We start from the raw sequence: 22,720 nt of genomic DNA, 5'->3' as shown, positions 1-22,720 counted from the left end.
GGTGTATGATTCTTTTAACGTGCTGTTGGATTCTGTTTGCTAGTATTTTGTTGTGGATTTTTGCATCTATGTTCATCAGTGGTATTGGTGTGTAGTTTTCTTTTTTTGTGACATCTTTGTCTGGTTATGGTATCAGAGTGATGGTGGCCTCATAGAATGAGTTTGGGAGTGTTCCTTGTTCTGCTATATTTTGGAAGAGTTTGAGAAGGATAGGTGTTAGCTTTTCTCTAAATGTTTGATAGAATTTGCTGGTGAAGCCTTCTCGTCCTGGACTTTTGTTTGTTGGAACATTTTTAATCACAGTCTCAACTTCAGTGCTTGTGATTGGTCTGTTTATATTTTCTATTTCTTCCTGGTTTAGTCTCGGAAGATTGTACTTTTCTAAGAATTTGTCCATTTCTTCCAGGTTGTCCATTTTATTGGCATGTAGTTGCTTGTAGTAATCTCTCATGATTCTTTGTATTTCTGCAGTGTCATTTGTTACTTCTCCTTTTTCATTTCTAATTCTGTTGATTTGAGTCTTCTCCCTTTTTTTCTTGATGAGTCTGGCTAGTGGTTTATCAATTATTTACCTTCTGAAAGAACCAGCTTTTAGTCTTACTGATCTTTGCTGTTGTTTTTTCGTTTCTTTTTCATTTATTTCTGATCTGATCTTTATGATTTCTTTCCTTCTGCTAACTTTGGGTTTTTTTGGTTCTTTCTCTAATTGATTTAGGTGTAAGTTTAGGTTGTTTGAGATTTTTCTTGTTTCTTGAGGTAGGATTTTATTGCTATAAACTTCCCTCTTAGAACTGCTTTTGCTGCATCCCATAGATTCTGGGTCATCATGATTTCATTGTCATTTGTTTCTAGGTATTTTTTGATTTCCTCAGTGATCTGTTGGTTATTTAGTAGCATATTGTTTAGCCTCCATGTGTTTGTATTTTTTGCAGTTTTTTTTCCTGTAATTGATATCTAGTCTCATAGCGTTGTGGTCAGAAAAGATACTTGACATGATTTCAATTTTCTTAAATTTACCAAGGCTTGATTTGTAACCCAAGATGTGATCTCTCCTGGAGAATGTTCCATGAGCACTTGAGAAGAAAGTGTATTTTGTTGTTTTTGGATGGAATGTTCTATAAATATCAATTAAGTTCATCTTGTCTAATGTGTCATTTAAAGCTTGTGTTTTCTTATTTATTTTCATTTTGGATGATCTGTCCACTGGTGTAAGTGGGGTATTAAAGTCCCCTACTGTTATTTTGTTACTGTCGATTTCCCCTGTTATGGCTGTTTGCCTTATGTATTGAGGTGCATAAATATTTACCATTGTTATATCTTCTTCTTGGATCGATCCCTTGATCATTATGTTGTGTCCCTCTTTGTCTCTTGTAATAGTCTTTATTTTAAAGCCTATTTTGTCTGATAAGAGAATTGCTACTCCAGCTTTCTTTTGATTTCAATTTGCATGGAATATCATTTTCCATCCCCTCACTTTCTGTCTGTTTGTGTCTGTAGGTCTGAAGTGGGTCTCTTGTAGACAGCATATATGTGGGTCTTGTTTTTGTATCCATTCAGCCAGTCTGTGTCTTTTGATGGGAGCATTTATTCCATTTACATTTAAGGTAATTATTGATATGTATGTTCCTATTACCATTTTTAAAATTGTTTTGGGTTTGTTATTGTAGATCTTTTCCTTCTGTTGTGTTTCCTGCCTAGAGAAGTTCGTTTAGCATTTGTTGTAAAGCTGGTTTGGTGGTGCTGAATTCTCTTAGCTTTTGCTTGTCTGTAAGGGTTTTAATTTCTCCATCAAATCTGAATGAGATCCTTGCTGGGTAGAGTATTTTTGATTGTTTGAGTAATATGTTTCTCGGCGTGTTTCTCCTTGGATTTATCCTGTATGGGACTCTCTTTGCTTCCTGGACTTGAATGACTATTTCCTTTCCCATGTTAGGGAAGTTTTCAACTATAATGTCTTCAAATATTTTCTCAGTCCCTTTCTTTTTCTCTTCTTCTGGGACCCTTATAATTCAAATGTTGGTGCATTTAATGTTGTCCCAGAGGTCTCTGAGACTGTCCTCAATTCTTTTCATTCTTTTTCTTTATTCTGCTCTTCAGTAGTTATTTACACTCTTTTTTCTTCCAGGTCACTTATCCATTCTTCTGCCTCAGTTATTCTGCTATTGACTCCTAGATAATTTTTCATTTCATTTACTGTGTTATTCATCATTGTTTGCTTGTACTTTAGTTCTTCTAGGTCCTAGTTAAATGTTTCTTGTGTTTTCTCCATTCTATTTCAAAGATTTTGGATCATCTTTACTATCATTACTCTGAATTGTTTTTCAGGTAGACTGCCTCTTTTCTCTTCGTTTGTTCTTGTGGGTTCCTACCTTGCTCCTTCATCTGCTGCATATTTCTCTGTCTTCTCATTTTGCTTAACTTACTGTGTTTGGGGTCTCCTTTTCACAGGCTGCAAGTTCATAGTTCCTGTTTATTTTTGGTGTCTGCCCCCAGTGGATGAGGTTCATTCAGTGGCTTGTGTAGGCTTCCGAATGGAGAGGACTGGTGCCTGTGTTCTGGTGGGTGGGGCTGGATCTTGTCTTTCTGGTGGGCAGGGCTGCATCCGCTGGTGTGTTTTGGGGTGTCTGTGACCTTATGATTTTAGGCAGCCTCTCTGCTAACGTGTGGGGTGTGTTCCTGGCGTCCAGCAGTGGAGCTTGCTGGCCGTTGGGTGGAGGTGAGTCTTAGCATTGAGACAGAGATGTCTGGGAGAAGTCTCGCTGATTGATATTACAAGGGGCCAGGAGGTCTCTGGTGGTCCAATGTCCTGAACTCGCCTGTCCCACCTCAGAGGCTCAGGCCTGACACTAGGCTGGAGCACCAAGACCCTGTCAGCCACACGGCTCAGAAGAAAAGGGAGAAAAAAAGAAAGAAAAAACAAATTAGAAAAAGAAATAAAATAAAATAATTATTAAAATAAAAAAGTTTAAAAGTAGTAAAAAAAAGAACAGAGCAACCAAACCAATAAACAAATCCACCAGTGATAGCAAGCGCTAATAACTATACTAAGATAAACATAAAACTAGAAACAAACTAAACGCAGAAAGCAAGCCCCAAGTCTGCAGTTGCTCCCGAAGTCCACCCCTCAATTTTGGGATGATTCGTTGTCTATTCAGGTATTCCACAGATGCAGGTACTTGAAGTTGATTTTGGAGATTTAATCCTCTGCTTCTGAGGCTGCAGGGGGAAATTTCCCTTTCTCTTCTTTGTTTGCACAGCTCCTGGGGATCAGCTTTGGATTTGGCCCCACCTCTGCATGTAGATTGCCCTCTGGTGTCTGTTCTTCTCCCAGACAGGAAAGGGTTAAAGGAGCGGCTGATTAAGGGGCCCTGGCTCACTCATGCTGGGGGGAGGGAGCAGTACCATAGTTATAATTGGAATGCCCGGTGAGCCTGCGGCGGCAGAGGCAAGCATGACGTTGCACCAGCCAGAGGCACGCTGTTAGTTCTCGAGGGAGGTTGTCCCTGGATCACGGGACCCTGGCAGTGGCGGGCTGCAAAGGCGGAGGTGTGGATAGTGACATGTGCTTGCACACAGGCTTCTTGGTGGCGGCAGCAGCAGCCTTAGCATTTCATGCGGGTCTCTGGTGTCAGTGCTGATAGTCACAGCTTGGGCCCGTCTCTGAAGCTTCTTTAGGTGGTGCTGTTTTCTGTGTGCAGACAGGGAAGGAATCCCCTCTCCGAAACAATGGTCTCTTGCCTCTTCGGCAGGTCCAGACTTTTCCCAGACTCCCTCCTGGCTAGCTGTGGTGCACTAGCCCCCTTCAGGCTGTGTTTACGCAGCCAACCCCAGTCCTCTCCCTGGGGTCCGACCTCCGAAGCCCGAGCCTCAGTTCCCAGCCCCCGTCCGCCCCGGCAGGTGAGCAGACAAGCCTCTCGGGCTGGTGAGTGCCGGTCAGCACCGATCCTCTGTGCCGGAATCTCTCCGCTTTGCCCTCCGCACCCGTGTTGCTGTGCTCTCCTCTGCGGCTCCGAAGCTTTCCCCCTCCACCACCCGCAGTCTCCACCTGTGAAGGGGCTTCCTAGTGTGTGGGAACCTTTCCTCCTTCACACCTCCCTCCCACTGGTGCAGGTCCCGTCCCTATTCTTTTGTCTCTGTGTTTTCTTTTTTCTTTTGCCCTACCCAGGTACGTGGGGATTTTCTTGCCTTTTGGGAGGTCTGAGGTCTTCTGCCAGCGTTCAGTAGGTGTTCTGTAGGAGTTGTTCCACGTGTAGATGTATTTCTGATGTATTTATGGGGAGGAAGGTGATCTCCATGTCTTACTCCTCTGCCATCTTGAAGGTCCTCTCTAAAATTTTAATTTATTCTCATAGGTGATTGTTTGATGTCTGTTTAAGATATTTTGATCTTCTATATTTAACTTGACCTGACTAAGGTTATCTTCCATAAGTAATTTGTTTTTACGTTAGTATAGCAATCAAAGTGATGTCAAATAAGCGTTATTTAGGGTCAGGTAAATAAACACTAACCTGGCCTAGCGTGTTGGCCAGAGTGGGAGTTTTGTGAGTGTAGTATGTGTTTAGAGTGTTAAAGCATGAAGAGTCCTTACTTCTAATTGACTTTTACCCCTAAAATAATTCTTACGCATTAGATTCTACTTTTTAAATGTCCATGTTTCCCAGGATTCCAACCTCAGTTTTCTTCTCTTGTTAATCTCTACCTTCTCCCTGATTAATCTCCTTTATCTTCAGCAACACCTTGAGGCCAGTGATTCCCTGAGTTTACATCTCTAAGTTCTTTTCTCCTTAGATTCACATATGTAGTCAATTCATTCGTTTCAGCAAATATTTACTGAGTGCCTACTTTGGGCCAGCCACTGTTTCTAGGGCTGGTGACAGCCCACTGAGAAAAAGGAACCAACAACAATTTAAAAAAAAACAAAAAAAACCCCAACAACGTTCCTGCTCTCATGGAACTTAAGTTCTATTATTTCCTATTTTCTATAGATATTTCAAGCTCAGTATGTCCAGTATGCATTTCTGCCCTGTTCCTCTAAATGACATTTTTCTTTCTTTAAGCTAATGATGCTGCATTATTTCTAGTTTCCCAGGTTAGAAACATTGAGAGTCAACCTTTGTTGCTGTCACTCGCTCATTATGCCTGCCCCCAACACATGTCTAGTGGTCATTGATCATTTTAGTTCTCTCTAATGAGTGTATTTGTGTCAATTCTTTTTGTTTTTTCTTGCCACTGCATTAATCTTGGCTCACATTATTTCCTGACTGGGCTGTTTTAACAGCCTAACATCTGGCTATACTATTATTCTTTTTTTTTTTAAGAATTAAATAAAAAAATATATATATATTTTTGTCTGCACCGGGTTTTAGTTGCAGCATGCGGACTTCTTAGTTGTAACATGTGGGATCTAGTTCCCTGGCCAGGGATTGAACCTGGGCCCCGTGCACTGGGAGTTTGGAGTCTTACCCACTGGACCACCAGGGGCGTCCCATTAGTTCTTTGTATTTTTGGTGAATTATTTAGCCTATTGCCAGAATTGCTTTTCTGGAAAAGAGATTTTAGTAACCCCTCTCTTCCCTGCCACTCCTGCCCCATGTATCTAAAATGCACTGCTATCTCCCTGCAGGGCATAGTCCTAGGGAGCTATGCTTGGGACAGTGCTTTCTTCTCTTCTGTCTAGTGTGGTAGCCCTGTAGTTTAGAACCATTGTCATTAAGTTCTCTGGTTTCATTGCCTTAGCAGATGTCCTTGCGTTAGTAAGAGATGCCATTCCCTCTCCTGGCTGTCCCTCCTATTCTCCTAAGTTGCATGTGTTTCAGGACAGTTCACCTGTCACATCTCCAATTTTTTTCTGACTCGTTCTGACAGCATTGGATTTCTTTGTACTCTCCCAGAATTTAGCACATCTTGTTGCAGTGTCATTACTTACTGTTTTCTACTAAATTGGGAGCTCAGAAGCTGGGTACCTCTCTTTATTTTGTTTTGCCATATGCTTCAGTGATAGAGGCAGATAGTACAGATTTGGGGGGCTTAAAGCTTATAGAATTTAGGGTGGCTTTCTTAAAGCAGAATTATAAATACAAAATTAGATGTGAAAGTGCATATTTATTTGTATGAGAATGGAAGTGCCCCATGCAAGTATCTTCATACTAACTCTGCCTGTGCCTTATGCCTAGGGAAATGGAAGCACTTATTTAAAACTTGCTAACATAGTGCTGTGTATATATAATATTTTTTGCTGTTCATTTTCTTAAAATTAGGGATAAGAAACAGTATCAGCCATTCTGATGCTGATACTGTTGTTAAAATAATGCCTAATGCTTCTATATCACTTCCCATTTTCTAAGCACTTTCACATACTTTTATTTCATGGGATTCTGACAGCTGAGTAACAAAGACAGTAACTCAGATGTTCTGAGTTTTACTGTGTTTGCTAGTTTGCGGGTGAGAGAAGATAGAGATGAGCTCGAGGTTTTCCTTTGAGATCCGATTTCACTTTGGCAGGGGAAATGATTCCCTTCTTCTGGGCATCTGTGACCTTAGTAGCCCCCGCTGCCTCTTGGCCTTGTGAGTGCTAAGGAATTTTCTCAGGGTTTTCTCAATCGCTTTGCTGCCCTCCAGCTTTCTGTCTCTTTTCCCTTTCAGCTTCCTCACCTCATTATTTCTTTCCTCCCATTTGTTTATCTGTGTCCTGCCAGAAACCAAACCTATCCCCTCTCCCTCTGTCTTCTCTGGTTGATAACTTAATACTTCTAAGTGTCAGTTCTTTGACTAAGCTGAATTTTGGATTACAGTTTCTTTGGGTTCATTTCTACTTCTTTGAAGTACTTTAGAGGGGGATCCTAAATAGTACAAAAAGTACGGATAGTTTTCAGCAGGGGGAAAGCTAGCCTAAAGCCATGTGCTTTGTTTACTGCATAGGTAAGACATGGTTCAGTTTGCAAGTCCCAGTTCAGAAATGATCAATTTTCACTCATGTTAAGGAGTTATATAGCAAATTGGAAACAGCAGACACTAGAAGACAAAAATAATAAATAGCAGCAGCTTTTATATGCGTGTTACTTCCAGGCACTTTGCATATGTTATTGTTAACGTCACTTTACAGCAGCAGCTCTGAGAAGTTAAGTGACTTGCCCAGGATCTCACAGCTGGTAAAATGGTAGAGTGTTTTTTCAAGAGAGCTTTATAAAACAGCTTGGGAACTCTGAAAGCTCTGCCTGAGGCTACTTCATCTGAAGGTAAAAAGCTATTTTCTTTCCGGTAGTAGTAGTATTAGAGCACAGAGCTATGATTTGGTAAAAAGGACTTGGCTTTGATGAATGGGATTGGCTTTTAATGTTAACACTCTTACTTACAAGCTTCCTGAATGTAGGAGAAAACACTTTCATCTTTCTGAGCCTCAGGTTTCTTACTTGAAAATGGGTGTATGTTTGTGAAGCACATATGCTCTGTTGAAGAAGACGGATATATGAAAGCCATTTCATAAGTGGTTTCATTGCAGACAGTAAAAATAATGCTGGTTCATTGTCTAAAAAACTCACTTATGGACTATTTATTCTCTGGAAGAGTTATTATTATAGTAGATGTAATAGCAACCAATTCTTACATGCAGTTTTTTTTAAAATTAATTAATTAATTAATTTATTTTTGGCTGTGTTGGGTCTTCGTTTCTGTGTGAGGGCTTTCTCCAGTTGCGGCGAGCGGGGGCCACTCTTCATCGCAGTGTATGGGCCTCGCACTTTTGCGGCCTCTCCCGTTGCGGAGCACAGGCTCCAGACGCACAGGCTCAGTAGTTGTGGCTCACGGGCTTAGTTGCTCCGTGGCATGTGGGATCTTCCCGGACCAGGGCACGAACCCGTGTCCCCTGCATTGGCAGGCAGATTCCCAACCACTGCACCACCAGGGAAGCCCTCTTATATGCAGTTTTATTATTCGTTGTCATTGAATAGCATGTTTTAAAAGTCTTAAATGACAAATTAATGCTTTAGTTTGTGGATTACAACCAAGCCTACATTTTAGATACTCTAGTGGTGAATATATATTTGGAAACCTTTGGTTCTTTGTGGGTTTTTTTGGTTTTTTTTTTTGCGGTACACGGGCCTCCCACCGCTGCGGCCTCTCCCGTGGCGGAGCACAGGCTCCGGACGCGCAGGCTCCGGATGCGCAGGCTCAGCAGCCATGGCCCACGGGCCCAGCCGCCCCGCGGCACGTGGGATCCTCCTGGACCGGGGCACGAACCTGCGTCCCCTGCATCGGCAGGTGGACTCTCAACCACTGTGCCACCAGGGAAGCCCAAACCTTTGGTTCTTGAAGGGAGTATTTGGTGGTGAATTTGTACCTGAAGAATGAAGTTGCTTTTTTTTTAAAATCAGCAAAATAACATGGAAAATTAAACATTTTATTGTTGAGGGAATTGAGTTAGCATAGACACCCATTCTGATGGAGTAAGATTTTTAAGTTTATTACTTTCTCCCTTCTTCTCTGCCCCCAAATCCTCTTGTAGTTAAATTAAGATTATTTTTGGCTGAAACTTTCAGGTAATTGTTGATGTTTTATTACCTAGACTTTTCAGTACCCTCACGTAATAATGGATATAGAAATACAATTCCTTAATAAAAGATGTGAGTTACGTGACATTGGGGAAGTTAGTAGTTTCTTTGACTTTCTACTTCCATATCTGTAAAATGTGTTAGCAAGTTGTTTTGGAAAGAGTAAAAGCTCAAAATTTTCTGATGTCTTCAAATAAGATATTTGAAATCATTAAGCGTTAGTAATTGCAAAAAATGCTTTGATTCCTTCTGCCAGCTAAACTTAAGGGTTCTAAATTTCTTCATGAAAATTATTACAGAGAATGGACTCAGAGCAAGAGAGCATGATCTTTCACAAACAGTTCTCGTATATGCCTGGTTCTCCTCTGTGCAAAGAGTTGGAACTAAACCAACAGGGGATGCAGACCTCTATAGTCACCACAGGCATAGTCCAGGAGAGGAAAACAGCTACGTTAAATATCACTACAGTATGTTGTTTTCTTCCCAGAGGATTTCCTATTAGAAATTTGAGGCTGCCCTTTTCTGAGTAAAGTTTGTAAACTTTATCTTTGTTCCCATCCAAATTCAGCAAAGGGAAATCAGGAAAGCCACAAACTGAATTTAGGAGACACTGATTGATGTGGAAAGATAAAAATATCTAATTATGTATAGTACTTAGAGCTCAATGATAGCTAAGTAGGCCATGTGATAGACGATGCTTCGTCATTTTTATAGAAAAGATTCCAGAACAGGAGAAGCAATTTGGAAATGGTGGAAGGAGAGTTATTTTAAAAGTTATGGGGAAAAGCCCTAGAAATAATCTTTGGTAAAGAGCATGGATTAATTGGGTGGGGAGGTGAGTTGAAGCAGCGTGGTTGTAATATTCTTGTCACCTCCCATCTCTGAGTTCCACAGTTTTATCTGTATTGGGAAGGTTGTCTCTCTGCACTGTTCTTTAGGGCTTTACCCTAAGGAGTCATTGAGTCACAACTGACAAAGCCACGTATTGTTTTGTTCTGCACCAGTATCGTCATTGAGATCTCACAAACTCATCATCCTTGAGAGGGCAGCCAGGAATGACAGAGATCTGTTACCTCCTCCTGCAGTTGATCAGTCCTAACACAGAGCAGCTGCAGGCCATGTTTCAGGGTCCCATGGGGACGCTTTGAGTATTCATGCTTTTTCTAAGCACGAGGACACTGTTGGCCTGATCCACTGGAGAATTGCCTCATTCCAGGCAGGCAAAAGGGCAGGAGGCAGAGCCATGAGGTAATTTCTCTGGAGAATTGGTTGCCAACTGTAGGAATAACACCTGAGAATTCTGTGGCACAGAGTTAATCCTCCTGCACATTTTTGGTTTCCCCCAAGACAATTATGTGGCTGGAGTGAGCGCTTTATGTGCGACTAGCTGCCTCTGGAGTCTGATGTCTGCCTGATGTTGCTCGCCTGCAGGGCAGGCTTTGGAGGAATCCCCCTGCCTGTTTGTGTCCAACAAACGTGCACAGCCTGTTGCATCTTGGCTCGTAGCGCTGAAAATGTGGTAGCAAACAGGGGCAAACTGCTCAACAATGTAAATTCCTCTGAGTTTGGCTAGGGAGAGAACAGAGAGGCTAAAGCTTCATTCTCAGAAGCATCTAAATCTTTTTTCTGAGTCACCATATTTGGTGTGAGTTGATTTGGGGAGAGGGTCCCTGTCCTGTAGGAATGTACTAAGAGAGAACATTACGGATGGAAAATATGTAAAAATGGGTGACCAGAGAGAAAGTATTGGAATCTCCAGTTCTCTAGGAGAGAGAGAGAGACAGAGAAAGAGAGAGAGCGCGTGCGAGCAAGAGAGAAAATTGTGTGTGTGTGTGTGTGTGTGTGTGTGTGTGTGTGTGTGTGTGTGTGTTTGGTTGTTCTTTTAAAAAAATATGGATGATGGTGGAGGAGGAAGGAAATAAATATAATACAATGGAATATAAATGGAATTGGTTTGTCTAGTATATTAAAAAAAAAGTTCAGCCTTTCAAATAGTCAGTTGAGTAATATATAGCAGCCTGACACACCACCGGTTTGTTGTAGAACCAAACCTCAGCGAACTTGAGCTTGTCTGTGACCTGCATGTTTTTTGAGGCTCCTTTCAACCATAAAATTGACTTCATCTTTAGGTGTGAGCAGTTAATAAGGGAATTTGACTCAAAAGAATCACAAAATGTAAGTGTGTAATTCTGGAAGTGGATGTTAATCTGGTGAAATGTCCTTTTAAAGTTAGTATCTTTGTGCTTTTAGGGAATCTTCAGTTAAGGATAGAACATGTTATACTATTTGAAAGGACAGTTAGCCCTTCACCTCAATCCAACAATCTTAAAAATAAAAGGAAGTAGCTTTCAAAACGAAAATATAGCCAATGACCATGTTTGTTAGTATAAACACATTGTTGTGTAAGTGTATCTAGAAGTAATAAAATATCCTAATATCTAAATTATATATATTTTCCTTTTCAATAGGTTTTTTTTCTCCGTATTAGGAAATTCCTAGGAAAAGGAATAAGTTGACATTATTTTCACCAAAATTTGTTTAGCGTATGTGGATTTAGTCAAAGTAATGATTGTAATTTATATATGTCCACATAATTGTGGATTAATATGCCACTTGCCCGTATTATAATATTAGCTTAGATATATTATATGACTGTTCATAATATTGAATCATCATTTGCATATGCATGAAAGATAAGTTTTCTTTCAACTGAAACAGATTTATATTTATGTACTCTCTTGGGTTCACCCATCAATTTCCAAAGGTGGGGATTTTGGTTTGCACTGTTTATATGTTCAAAACTAGAACAGCAGTAGTCATTCATCACTTCTTGCCTGCTGCTAGCTCTGTCACATGGAATTGGCTAATCCAGGGCCGTAAGATCTGCTTCTAAGGCTGTTATCTAAAAGGGCTTGGTAAAACTAGAAGCAGAGTAGCCATCAGAAAATTAGAATAAAGCTTTGTTTTTAATGGTGAAAATGAAAATTCCTTATAAGATACTAATTTTTAGAAAAGTCTTTTCATAATATTTTCTTTCATTTTGTTGGAGTATAAGTAATCTAGCCTGAAGAAATTATCTTTCTGGTAGCATTTACCAATGGTAAAAAATTTTTTCCAAGTAATTTAGTAGTTTGAAATGAAATCTTTTTTTGTTGAGGAGGGGTGCTAGGAAGAATTTGAGAAATATTGTGAATAAAGAAGGAAATAACCAGCTCTAGTCCTATCCTCCAAAATTAGGTATTAACATTTTCATATGTTTACTGACATTCTCTTATTTTTCTAATTGTTATTATGAAAAACTTAAAATGTACATTTTACACTGTGTATATTACAGTGAATCCTCATGTATCCATCATTCAGTTTTAACAACCACAGGTTCATGGCCAGTCTTATTTCTTCTGTCCTCTTTCATTTTTTGGAAGCAAATCGCAGACATTTCACCATTTTATCCATAAATATTTCAACCCAATTACTTTTTACATATATAAGTTTAAACATTCTAAAAGTATAGTTTCCTTAAAAAAAAATAGAGAAAGCTAAAGTCCCCTTTTGACTTCTCTCTGATCTAAAGCTACTACTTCCATCTGTCCACCCCTAAAAGTAATCATAACTGTAATTTTAAAATATCTTTTTAATTCATTGTTGAAATGATGAAAGCACATATATATCTATTTATATGTAGCATATATTATTATTTTATATTCTGTAAAAATTATAGATTAAGTGACATCAAACTGTATTCTGCAACTTTCATTTTCATTTTTGAGATATAGATTGTGAGTCTGTTCTTTAGTAAATGAGTCTAACCCATTTATATTTGTTGGGAATATGGATATCTGAATTTATTTCAGTCCTCTTGTGTTTTTTGTTTACTATGCTTTTATCTTTTTTCTTTTCTTCTCTGTTCCCAGCCTCTTTTAGATTGCTTAGTATTCTTTGTTTCATCTTTTTTCCTCCTGGTTTATAAACTATAGATTCCATTTCTGTTTTTTAAGTGTTACTTTTAATTTTTAACATGCATATTTGGCTTATTTTTCTAGTGGAGGTTGAAGTGAAAGTATTTCTATTCTTCTTTAACTGGAATATTTTAGCCAGAAATATTTGCATTATTTGTAAATGTTTTCCGCAGTTACTGTGGTTTCATTTATAGAATGAAACCTTGTCAGTCGGATCTCACATTTCCTTTTTCAACAATGGATTTATGATTTGTTTGATTGAAACCTGATGGCTTTTCTCAGGCTCTGATCAAAACTGAATATAGTATTTTATTCACCCACCATAGTAGCAGTTCCTTATGCTTTGTTTTTCCCATGTAACTATCTCCCCTGTAAAATCTTAATTATCTCAGTGGTCCTATTAAAGTTATCTTTGCTTGTAAGCTCCCTCAAATCTTTATTGGAAGTAGAGAATCCACATGAATTAGTTAAAGGAGGAAGCGTACTTCTTAAGCAGGATATTGGTTTGTTTGGGATGTGATAGTATGATGCTATACCAAAGCAGCCTGTAATAGTTAGGTGTGTTTGAATGGAACAAACAGAGACTCATACTAATTACCTCTGGCAAAATGGAGTGCATGGTAAGAATGGATGTCAGTGACCGTGCATCTTAGGGACCAATTACTCTGTTTCCCTCTCACTGGCTGTGTTGGGTCTCCCAAAGAATACCTGCCTCTCTCCTAATGTCAGCTGTGTTCTTCTGTCTTTACCCATGTCTCTGTTTTGGTCTCTTTTAACTCAGGCTGGCATGTGCCCCATCTTAGCCTCTTCATTCTTTACTCACGCTCCTTGTATCTTTTCCACTGTACCTCCACTGCTAATTGGTTTAGTCTTTCTAGTTCCCAAGAGAGAGACTGTAGCCCAATTCTGCCTTTTAGGTCAGCACTTAGATTGTCTTCCCTTGGGTGAGGGGCCCACCCCTTGTTCCCCTTGTTATGGTTGAAGGAAAGGGGCATATCATAGTGTGTAATGGCATATTCCTTGGAGCAGGGGCTGTGGGAAGATTCAAATCTGTATTAGCTCAGGCTGCTGTAAATAATGCCATAGACTGGGTGGCCTAACTGAAATTTATTTCCCCATTGTTCTGAAGGCTGAAGTCCAACCTCAAGGTCTGGCAGGGTTTGGTTTCTGGTGAGAGCTCTCTTTCTGGTTTGTGGATGGCCACCTTCTCACTGTTTCCTTCCGAAGAAAAAACATGGCTTTTCTTTGGTGCTTGCATGTGGTGAGGGGGAAGGAGGGTAAGAGTGGGGGAAGGAGGGAGAGACGGAGATAGATATCTTTCTCTTCTTACAAGGCCATCAGTCCTCTTGGTTTAGGACCCCACTCTAATGATCCCATATAACCTTAATTACTTCCTAAAAGTGCTCTCTCCAAATACAGTCGCACTGAGGGTTTCAGCTTCAGCATATGAATTTTGGAGGCATACAGTTCAGTCCATCACAGTGTTATGAGGTACTGTATAACCCAGCCTTTTAAACTCTTGATCACTATAGTGCTTTATTTCTAGAACAGTCATACCACTGACCTGCTATTTTTTTTTTTTTATTCTCTATTCAGTGGTTAGTAACTCAAGCAGGAAAGCTGGGATTCATCCTAGACTCATCTGCCTTACCTCCACTTTACCAGGTCCTGTTGCTTACAGCTCTTAATTCCTCAAATCTGTCTCCCATTTTCATTTATTTTTCACCTTCATCTCTATTTTTGAAAATGCCTCTTACCTGACCTTCTTGTTTCCAGTCTTTTTTTCCCCTTTTATAGGTGTTCCACACTATGACCAGAGTTATCTTTCTAAAACAAAGTTTGATTGTGTCACTCACTGTACCGAAACAAGCTTCAGTATTAAATATCTAAACTCTTCAAGAATGGCATGCAGGGCCCTCAGTGATTTAGCCTGTACCCACATCTCTAGCCTCATCACCTCTGTCTTTCCGTCTCCTTCAGGCCTGGTCCAGGCATAAGTAACTATTTGCAGTGCTCATAAAGGTGCTAGGTACTCTTGCCTCTATGTTGGGAGCTCTTCTATCACTCGTTCTGCCCTAACTCCCACCTGTTCTTTAGAATTCTCTGCAGGGGTCTCTGCCTCCGGGAAGCTTTCCCTTTCTCTTCAGTTTGGGTTTGATGGCCTCCCTCTCTTGTCTTATGTTTTAAGTGTCTGTTTACTTGTTTTTTCTTCCATTCACTTGGCCCCTGAGTTCCCAGACTGTGTCCCCATTCCTCTAATTCTCTCACCTAACAACATGCTCATCATGTAGGAGCCCCGTGAGTTGCTGAATCAGTAAACAACAGAATTTGAGTTCTTTTCTAACCCTGTGGCCCCCTCAGCATATTCATTTTGGATAGGTAATTTATCTTTCCATTTTATAAAGGAAGGACAAGACCATCAATCAGTATTTGCCTTATGCTGTAAAAGCAAGGTTCCTTGAAACTTGATTTTCTTCGATTTGGGGGAGCAAAAAAGAATTAATAAATTCTACTGAAGAATTCGGGGAGATTCATAAATGTCAACTTGAAAGCAAGGTTTTGTTCACAAATGCTTTTTTGATCAATCCTGTAAGAATGAGGGAGAAGTTCTAAAGAACAGATGCTAAGAAGAGCTGACTGTTTTCTGTTGGATGATCGCATGATGTTGGTGGGTAGTTGGATGTTTCTGTGCTCTTGCAATAGTTCAGTAACAGTAGTTCAGTAACGTTACCCTAGAATATGAATTATGACTGCAAGTGTAAGTTTTGCTGTCGTGGCCAATTGACTTTATGACAAACTACCTGCAAATGACTACAGCCTTGTACTTGTCTGCTAACTTTAGGTAGTGCTGAGGCAGCTAAGAATGAGACAAATGCTAAATTTAAATGCATTAATAGACGCTAAGTGACTTTGACAAGCCACAAACCATTGCAGCAAGCTCTTTTAATGGTGTACTCCTTTTACAGTCAGAATTGTTTAAGATAACTAGAAAATTGTATGCATTTGGGGCAGTTTCTCTTAGTAGAGTTATTTTTAGCATAAGACATATTTTCACTTGTTAGTTGCCATATAATCTGTGTTGGGCAGAATGATTTGTTTTATGTTTCAGGCACTGATTCTCTACTACACAAAAGCTGTGCCTACATATACCAGTACAACTTGTTGAAAAGTAAAATGATTTGTTAATTAATAACTTTCTGTTTCTAAAAGAAACGAAAGAAGCTGTCTGATTTTTGTCCTCGACTGAAACTAGTGTTATCAACCAGTTGCTGGAGAATCATATGGTCACAGCTAAAATGGTTAGAGATTTGTAAAGGATTTGGCAACTCTGTCATTATATTAAAGTTCTGCAGGAAGCATAAAGTCCTTAAATTAAAAATGATTTTTAAAATTTGCTTTTTTTCTAAGACAATATGTACATGAGTAGGCTTGCTGATTAAATAATGGATGCCTGGCTAAATTTGAATTTCAGATAATCCACAATTTAGTGTTTAGCATGACTGTATCCTAAGTATTACATGGGATATACTTATACTAAAAATTTATTCATTTATCTGAATTTCAGATTAAATTAGGTATCCTGTATTTTTAATTTGCAAAATCTGGCCACCTTATATTGACACAAAATTTTTCAAACTCAGAAGAAGTGCAGGTCAGAATAAGTTTCTCCTAATGTCCTTCAGCTCTCTACATCCCACCATTAGTGCCTTTGGAAAGCTTGTAGGAATAGTCTGTGCTTTCATAAACATGCACATCTTAATTTGACTTATACAAATCTTTTCCCTCCTCTTCTTTTATACAAATACTAGCAGTGTTATACATTGCCCTGCACATTCTTTGTTCCTATAACAATATGGAAAATAAGGGATAGTGTGATTGAGTAAGTGGGGGCTTTGAATCAAGCAGAGTTGGATTCAAAGCTAGGATTTCTGGCTTACTAGCTCTGTGACCCTGAGTAAGACCTCAGCCTCTTCCTTTCCTCTGTTGTCTTATCTGGAAAATGGAGAGAATAATGTGACAGGCAGTGGAGGATATTATGGAGAGCAAGATGGTTGGGGCCCCAGCTCCCATGATGTAATGTATGGAAACAGCACTTGCCTAGCACTATAGTGCTTCACAGGCACTGAATTCATTGATCCATTATTGGTATGTCCTGTAGTTCTGAGTGCTATGGCTACTGAAATAGGCTCAATTGTAGCTAAATAGTGATATGGCTACAAGCAGAGTATGTAAACAGTAGCTAGAGGGGCTACTGTAGAGAAGCTAGTATTTCCTATACTATTTGAATATTCTTATTCTCATTGTGTTGAGGGATTTAGTACTTTGACATATAATAGCCATATTTTTAAAGGTACTTTGAATATTAATATAAAGAGGCTTATTTTTTCTTGGGGATTTTTCTTAAAATCTTGAATTTCAAAAATGATTTGTTTAAACATATATGGACATTACATAAATGGGGAATATTACTGATCTTTCTTTGATGTACCTACGCATAGTTTCTAAAATCCTAAACTCTGACTTGTTCATACCTTTGTGTGGATTGTGGGCTATGTTAAATAGTCTGAACCAGTCCCTTTCAGACTTCATTCACTTCGGGTTGCCATTTCTTTTTTTAGTTTCTCCTGTGTAGAGCAAGGTCTACACAATGTTGAACTTGGCTGGATAGAGGAAAGAGAATGGTAAGGTGAGTCTTCTTCTTATCAAGGGGGGCAGTATATCGTAGAAGCTAAATTAATTGACTCTGGAAACAAACTGCCTGGGTTCAAATCTTAGGTTCATCACTTACCAGTGAGGCAAGTTACTTAATGTTTCTGTGCCTCAGTTTCCACATTTGTACAGTGAGTAGATTGTATAAGGATTAAAGGACTTAATTTGATAACATGGTTTGAACAGTGCCCAGATCTGAATGTAATAGATGCTGGGTGGTTGCCGTTATGCCGTTATTACCACTGCTTCTGCCCCAGCATTCGTGTCCGTCTCTTTGTTATTGTACCCACATCTTATTTCGCGGCTTTACTGCTCCTCTGATTCATCACTGCTGGCATGAATTGCCTAGAAAAACCCAGAGAACTTGGCATTCTTCTGAAATGTATTGAGCCTTCTTTATGTCTTATCCATTGGCCATGACCCACGGTTATCATCCAGGTACCGTTCTATTTTCATACAATGTTGAAATGGGTAAAGAGGGAAGGGTGTTGGTGGGGCGGTGAAAGGGTGAGAAAGAGAATTCATGTCTGCAGTTTGATGGGAGTGGATGCCGTCTCTGTAATCTCAAAAATTCTGTGATTACAAATGAGTTTTACACTTAAAACTGAATACTTGCCATTGTAGTATAGGGCATAGAAAGGAACATTTTTTTCAACTTCTTGTCTCTGTCCTGGTGAAATCAGAGTAGTTATCTGTTTATTTGAGGGACATCAGAGCAGAGAAGACAAACTGTGAAACTAATTTTTGAATACTGAAATCCAGAGGAATGGAGCTGTCATCTGGAAACTAATGTCAGTGACTTGCAGCTGAATTGAGCTTTTAAATTTTTTTTTTAAAAAAAAACCTTTATGGGGCTTCCCTGGTGGTGCAGTGGTTGAGAATCTGCCTGCTAATGCAGGGGACACGGATTCGAGCCCTGGTCTGGGAGGATCCCACATGCCGCAGAGCAACTAGGCACGTGAGCCACAACTACTGAGCCTGCGCGTCTGGAGCCTGTGCTCGGCAACGAGAGAGGGCGAGGTAGTGAGGGGCCCGCGCACCGCGATGAAGAGTGGCCCCCGCTTGCCACAACTAGAGAAAGCCCTCACACAGAAACGAAGACCCAACACAGCAAAAATAAATAAAAATTAATAAACTCCTTTCCTCAACATCTTTAAAAAAAAAAAAAAAAACCTTTATGGTAAGGGTTTCTCTGGAAAAAAAAAAGTAATTCTGCTTCCACAGACCTGACTTGTAGGTGAACTTTTGGACACCAGTGTTGTTCTCAGTTGGGAACTGCTTACTCTGTGCTTTCTCTGCAGAATCCTCATAAATCAGTGGGCCTCTAAATCCATAGGCCTATCCCCCTCCCTCTCCAAGTCATGAATACTGTTTATCTTTCTGAGTTAATTTTTCATAGGGGAAAGAGGATAGAACTAAATTTTATTGTGTATATCAAGCACTCATGCATATAATTTTACCCTTTCAAAACTTTATGAATACCAAGTTCAGAAGAGATAGATGGGTGACTTAACAAGGGTGTATAGCTAGTAAATGGTCAAGCTGAAATTTTAACTCAGGTCATCAGACTCCCTCGTCCATGCCCTTTCACTGCTATCATGCTTCCTCTTGGGCGGTTGCATTAAATACACCTTTGTAGACCTGGGCTTCCTTCTGTTGGTGTATCTTTCCTTTTATTATTCTGTCAAAAGTTAATAATTTTTTTAGAGGGGACCTAATAATATTCTCTTTTATGAAGGACTATTATATTCTCCTTGTAAATAAGAATAAAAAATATAACTATTTTAAAGATCTCCCTATATTTTCCCCCATAAAACTATGCAAGGCCTGGCATTGGAATGCTAATCTATTCAATACATGGGCTCAGCATTAATTGTAAATATATATTTTAGAATTAGGAGTTTTGCACTGAGCTGGAAATTGGTATATATATATTTCTAATCTCATTTATCATTACATACCCAAAGAGTGAGTGCGTTTTCTGGTAAACTAAGGTTCAGATGATAGGCCCCTTGCTCAAGGTCACACCACTCTTGAGGTTTCAATTCCAGGTTAGTGCCCTCTTTTCTTGACACCAGGGCACTTTCTAAAACAAGTGCCAGTAGTTGAGCTGTTTGACTATTTGAAGTGGAGTTATTTTAAATCGTGATATTCTAAACTGGGTTAAGGGAAGCCAATAAGTAGTGTTCTCAGTTATTACACAGAGCTGACTGCAGGCATTGATGGTCTGTGCATCTGCTTGTGTACATCACATTCTTCCTTTTTTCCCAAATGCATTCTCTCTTAAAGAGATTACAGGGGGCAACTTGTCCCTTCTCAGAGAAATCCACTGTCTCATCTTCCAGATGAAAAGTGAGGATGTCTGGTTGTGGATTCCTTTTCTGCATTGAAGAAATGACCCACTGACTTCCTAATGACTCAGGGTTTTCTGCAAGGCAAAGGATAGATGTAACTTGGAATCAGTTGGGCAAAACTGCTGGACAGCAAAGGTTAAAGATGGGTTAGTGGTGCGGATATTGTCAGCGGAGATCTGTATCTGGTACTTTAAATAGCCTAGATGAGTATTATCAGAGAAAGATGAAATCTGTGTGGGTTGAAGGAGTTGAGAAGATTTTTTTGAGTGGGAATAAGAGAGATTATTGACAGGAGGGTATTTTGAAAACTTTAAAAAATCTTTTTAATGTTGTGCTCTCTTTTATTCAGCTTTTCGTCTGTGATTTAATATGTTATCTTGCATTGATTCACTTACTGCTCGAGTGTTACAATTCATTTCTTAATTGGTGTGTCTGAATCATCTTCCCAGTTAAGACTGAGCATTCAAGGGCAGGATCATATATGCTTTTTTTTTTTTTTTTTTTTTTTGCGATACACGGGCCTCTCACTGTTGTGGCCTCTCCCGTTGTGGAGCACAGGCTCCGGACGCGCAGGCTCAGCGGCCATGGCTCACGGGCCCAGCCGCTCCGCGGCAAGTGGGATCTTTCTGGACCGGGGCACGAACCCGTGTCCCCTGCATCAGCAGGCGGACTCTCAACCACTGCGCCACCAGGGAAGCCCTGTTCTATTTTTCACATTTTATTTTTTTTTTTGCCTACGAAATTTCTCATGCGGAGCCAAGTAAATGCCTTCCTCTATGGGTAAGGATCTGTAAGTGAATCCAAGGTTATAGTGGTCTGTGTTGAGAAGCTCTTAAGGAAATATTTTGGATACTTCTACTATCTTATTTAAAACAGATTTTATGCCTTTTACCTTATTATACAAGTATTATCTGCAAATATAAGATAATTTTGAATAAATCCTAAAATGATTACTTTTTTTGCCTATAAAGAAAACTATCTTAAGTTACCTCAACAAGATTTTAATGGTCAAAGGAATCATAGTAGTATCAAGTGCTTTTTAGAGTATTTGGTTTTAGAATATAATTTTAAAGTTGTAAAACATAACCATTCCATTTTCTTTTCTCCCTAGAGTTCCTTGTAGTTGCTGTTTATAATCATTGTAGAGAAGGACACTGAACTTGGGAACAATGTTAGAAACTATAGGTAAGACCTGTTTCTTCCTGACCATTTTGATAATAATTGAAACTCCTTCCATTGGGATCTTTGAAATATGGTGTGTTCTACATATCTGGATTCTGTCTATAGTAACTTAGTAAAAATTTTTTTTTATCCACTAGCATTGTACTAGGGTAATGTGTTTCTATATTTGGATAATTTCATATGAAGTGTTATCAAAAACACATCATTTATAAGCAAAAGTTGAGAGTATATGAAATGTTCTACCAATTATGGGTTTTATTAAAACTTAATGTAAACCCAATTCTGATTTATGAAACCAGTTTTGGTTAATGTTTGTTTCTGGATAGCACCAAAAGTTTTAACAATTTTTTTAATACTGAAAGATCATTGCCTGTGTCTTATTTTTAATTTATTCTTGGCAGGTGAAATACTACTGAGCTTTGTTTTTAAGTTGGTAAAAATAACAGTAACAAACACTTAGGTTGACAAACTCGAGTGACAATTTAAGGCAGTTTAATTTCTACATGAGATAATTTAGGTTGAAATATCCAAATTTTCTAGACTCATGTGTTAATCTTTTTTTCACACTGCTCTTTAGTTTTAGAGAAGCTAGTTTATAGAACTAGTTGCAGGTATTTCAGGTATGGTACACCCAGTCCCTCATCGTCCCTCGTCGGGCACTGCAGTCCTCACCTTTTCCAGGGAACTCTTTGGGTATGATTATTGGAAGGTATCTGGATTTCACTTTGGTGCCTTGATGATCATGGCTGGTGGCTTGACACCTGCAGGTTTTGAGGGAAGGGTGGGGAGAGTGGGTGGCAGGAAAGGAGAAGGAGCTGTTTTTGTGATCATGGGGATCATTACTTTGACTTTTGTTCCTGGTACTATGCCCGTAAGAATGCATGGGTGTACATTTCCTGCATCACTTATTTTATACTAAAGTCACAAATCATAAAGACTACCAGTCCACATAGGAAAGTTCCTCATAAGAAAGTGGACAGCAAAGGGGAAATACAGAATTATATAAACCATTACCTTATAATCTTCATTCTGTAAGTTATTACTGAGTTGTATACTTTTCAAGAATTGACATGGGAATTAATACTAGATTTGTATTCTGAGATACCATGGGAAATATGACCCAGAATAAAATTCTCATGCATATCTTCACTATTATTTGCTTTTAAATTCTGCATACAGTAAGTCCCCTACATCCGGACGAGTTCCGTTACGAGAGCAGGTTCGTAAATCCAATTTGTCTGTAAGTCCAACAAAGCTAGCCTAGGTACCCAACTAACACAATCGGCTATATAGTACGGTACTGTAATAGATTTATAATACGTTTCACACATAAAATACGTAAAAAACAAGCGAACAGAAAATAAAGAAAACATTTTTAAACTTACATTATAGTATCTTGAAAAGTACATTAGTACAGTACAACAGCTGGCATACAGGGGCTGGCATTGAGTGAACAGGCAAGAAGAGTCACTGACTGGAGGAGGGAGAGGAGGTGGGAGACGGTGGAGCTGAAGGATCACCAGCAATAGGGGATGGAGGGCAGGCTGCAGTTTCACCCACGCCTAACGTTGATGGCACAGGTTCTGGTTCCTTGCTGGAACCAGATGCACGTTCGCATTCTTTGAAAGTTCACAACTTGAAGGTTAATATATAGGGGACCTACTATATGAGTAAATATTGTTTCTTTAAATTTGTGTTTGTGAACTCATGGTCGACATTGATTCATGTTTTAATTTCCCCATTCCTGCATAATTCTGCATTTGGTGCTATCGAAAATGACTCTGATGATAATTCTCACTCTTTTCGATTACTATGATATGGCAAATATATTTTAATAGACACACTTGTTACCATCATGAATCTGTTAGGACATATATCTGAGCAGTCTCCATTTTTTTTAAAAACTAATGTGGCTTCACTTACCAGTAAGGGAGAGAAAGAGAGCAAGAGTAGGGTTTGGGGAGATATTTTT

The 22,720-nt window shown here is 39.3% G+C and overlaps 1 protein-coding gene across 8 annotated transcripts in view; it reads left to right on the top strand.

The window, feature by feature from the left end:
* Nucleotides 1–22,720, top strand: part of MPDZ (multiple PDZ domain crumbs cell polarity complex component) — a 167,645-nt gene that overhangs the window by 13,477 nt on the left and 131,448 nt on the right. For 7 of the 8 annotated variants that reach the window (XM_067744394.1, XM_067744390.1, XM_067744393.1 and 4 more), the window contains exon 2: nucleotides 20,678–20,751. In XM_067744394.1, the coding sequence (XP_067600495.1) occupies nucleotides 20,736–20,751 (16 nt within the window). In that variant the 5' untranslated portion in view covers nucleotides 20,678–20,735. Of the gene's footprint in view, nucleotides 1–17,121; nucleotides 17,190–20,677; nucleotides 20,752–22,720 lie in introns of all 8 variants that reach the window. The other variant, XM_067744388.1, reaches the window with a different exon arrangement.

Source organism: Pseudorca crassidens, chromosome 7 (genome assembly GCF_039906515.1).
Source record: "Pseudorca crassidens isolate mPseCra1 chromosome 7, mPseCra1.hap1, whole genome shotgun sequence".
NCBI lineage: Eukaryota > Metazoa > Chordata > Mammalia > Artiodactyla > Delphinidae > Pseudorca > Pseudorca crassidens.
This window is presented reverse-complemented; position numbering and strand designations above follow the sequence as displayed.